This window comes from Castanea sativa, chromosome 12 (genome assembly GCF_040712315.1).
Source record: "Castanea sativa cultivar Marrone di Chiusa Pesio chromosome 12, ASM4071231v1".
Lineage (NCBI taxonomy): Eukaryota > Viridiplantae > Streptophyta > Magnoliopsida > Fagales > Fagaceae > Castanea > Castanea sativa.
In genome coordinates, this window is record NC_134024.1 from 26,833,853 (window position 1) to 26,836,092 (window position 2,240).

At 33.4% G+C, this 2,240-nt stretch overlaps 1 protein-coding gene across 1 annotated transcript; it reads left to right on the forward strand.

The window, feature by feature from the left end:
• The first annotated feature begins 1,475 nt into the window (after window positions 1-1,475).
• On the forward strand, window positions 1,476-2,027 carry LOC142620453 (uncharacterized). The gene has a single exon (XM_075793815.1). The coding sequence runs from the start codon at window positions 1,476-1,478 to the stop codon at window positions 2,025-2,027; it is 552 nt and encodes a 183-aa protein (XP_075649930.1).
• The last annotated feature ends 213 nt before the right edge of the window (window positions 2,028-2,240 follow it).

The following is a 2,240-nucleotide window of genomic DNA, read 5'->3' on the forward strand; positions in this document are numbered from 1 at the left end:
ACAAATTTGGTTTCCAAAATGTGAATTTTTTCGTAAACCAAATTGGGTGATTTTTTTAGGAGACAAGCATATATATGACAATGTCACAATGGCCCATTTGCCCAAGAAAGTGGTATAGGAAAACACAGCTAAAAGAAAGGTAAGGCCTTTGCACCAAAAAAAGAAAAGAAAAAAAGAAAAAAAAAAAAGGTACGGTCTATTTAGAAAATTTTTAAATATTCTAATTATTTTATATGAACGGCCTAGGATAGAAACTTGGAAGTAAAGAACACGAGTGACTGTGTTTCTAGAATATTTTTGGGGTTTACAAATGCTTCTGAAATGAAAATCGTGTTAATTTGACATTTGTACAGTAGATTTATCAGTTTAATAATATTGTTCTCATTCTCTATTTTTCAATTTTTGTTTAATTTTCTTTTTTTCCAATGGGCTAATAATCCCCCAAAAAAGCAAAAAAAGTTTGAAGTAATATTCCTTCTTTGAGTGACTGACCTTCTTACCCAAAAAAGTCAAGTGTGTTTAGTTATTTTCTTTGAATTTTGTTAATGTGTGCCCTTAGGGCACATAATAATTAATCATTTTTTAAAATATTTTCTCGAAAATTGAAAAAGTATTGACATTTTTTTTCAATTTTCGAGAAAATGTTTTAAAAATGGATGGCTTACTTAGGGCACACATTAACCGGACCCATTTTCTTTTTACCAAAAAAGAAAATTGGTGATTGAAAAAGTTCTCTCTCTTTCTCTCTCTCACTTTCATACAATTGTTTTTGATTATCCTTTCTAGAATCTCTATTCTTAATTTATAAGCTAGCCGAATAAAATAAAAGGTGATCACATTGTCATATGCTAATTGCTAAATAAGAAAATAGTTTAGTCCCCAAGTAAGATGGATTTTTAATTCTGATTTTTCTCTGCTCATGTGCTGCCATTACCACAGTTATGCAATATACTGCTTACTAAGCTACTGTCTATTACAAAAGTGAAAAATGAGAAGTAAAGAGTACAGCAATATGAGGTACAATAGGGTGTTGCAATTGGAATTGGAAGTAGTAATCAAGTGGCTAGTATAGCAGCTGGAAAAAGGAAGTCTAGTGTTCAAGTGGACACTGCAGAATCAATCTTGGCAAGGGCAGAGCTATTAGAAACAATTGAGGCAGTGCCATTTCATGAAGATTTTATGCATTGACTTGGAGCAGTGTAGATAGATTTTATGACAGCTGGAAAAATGATATAAGCACACGTGTAATATTAGAATAGGATAAGCTTCATTATAGTTTTTTTTCCCCACCAAAAGAGGGAGTTAGTTACACAGTTTTAGCTTGTTTACATCATGTATATATAGGAGTAGTGGTGAGGTATAATTCATTGATTTTGTACTCTCTTTTCATTTTTTTTTCAATAAGAATCACAGTTTGATTTAGAGAGAGAGTCTTCTAGAATTTTACATGGTATCAGAGCATTGAAGTTTCTTTAATGGTGTCCACTAAGTCAACCAATCCATCTGATCCAATTCAAGCTCAGCCTTCACAATCTGGTTTGAACCTTAGCAATGATTCTACTGCTCCTAATCCTCCCAATCCCTATTTTCTCAATTCAAGTGAAAATCCAAGCAACATTTTGGTTACTCAACCATTGCTTGGAATGAAGAATTATCACTCATGGTCTAGAGCAATGATTCTTGCTCTTACTACAAAGAAGAAAATTGGCTTTGTGAATGGAAAGATTTCAAAGCCAGATTTGGATTCACCTTTGTATGAAGATTGGGAAAGTTGTAACACCATGGTGCTTTCATGGATGATCAATTCCACACATATAGATGTGTCCAACAACATCATGTATTGTGAAACAGCAAGGGAGATGTGGATTGAATTACATAATCTCTTTTCACAAGGGAATGGTCCTAAGATTTACAATCTGCAGAGAGAAATTTCTCATATTTCTCAAAACCAAATGTCAAAAATAGAGTATTACACCAAATTCAAGAGGCTTTGGGATCAATTGCTTAATTACAAGCCACTTCTATAGTATTCTTGTGGCGCTATGAAGGTGTTGAGTGCTTCACATGACAAAGCTTATGTCATGAGGTTTCTGATGGGGTTAAATGAGAATTTTGAGACTCTTAGAAGTCAAATTCTCATGTCTTCTATGACCAAAGTTTATGCACTGGTTCTTCAAGAGGAATCTCACAAAAATATTGGACACGGAGGTTCTGGCATACCTCAGTTTGATGCCATAGCA

Bases quoted from the DNA above. Each gene is read 5' to 3' on its own strand.
- LOC142620453 (XM_075793815.1), top strand. From the start codon at position 1,476: ATGGTGTCCACTAAGTCAACCAATCCATCTGATCCAATTCAAGCTCAG.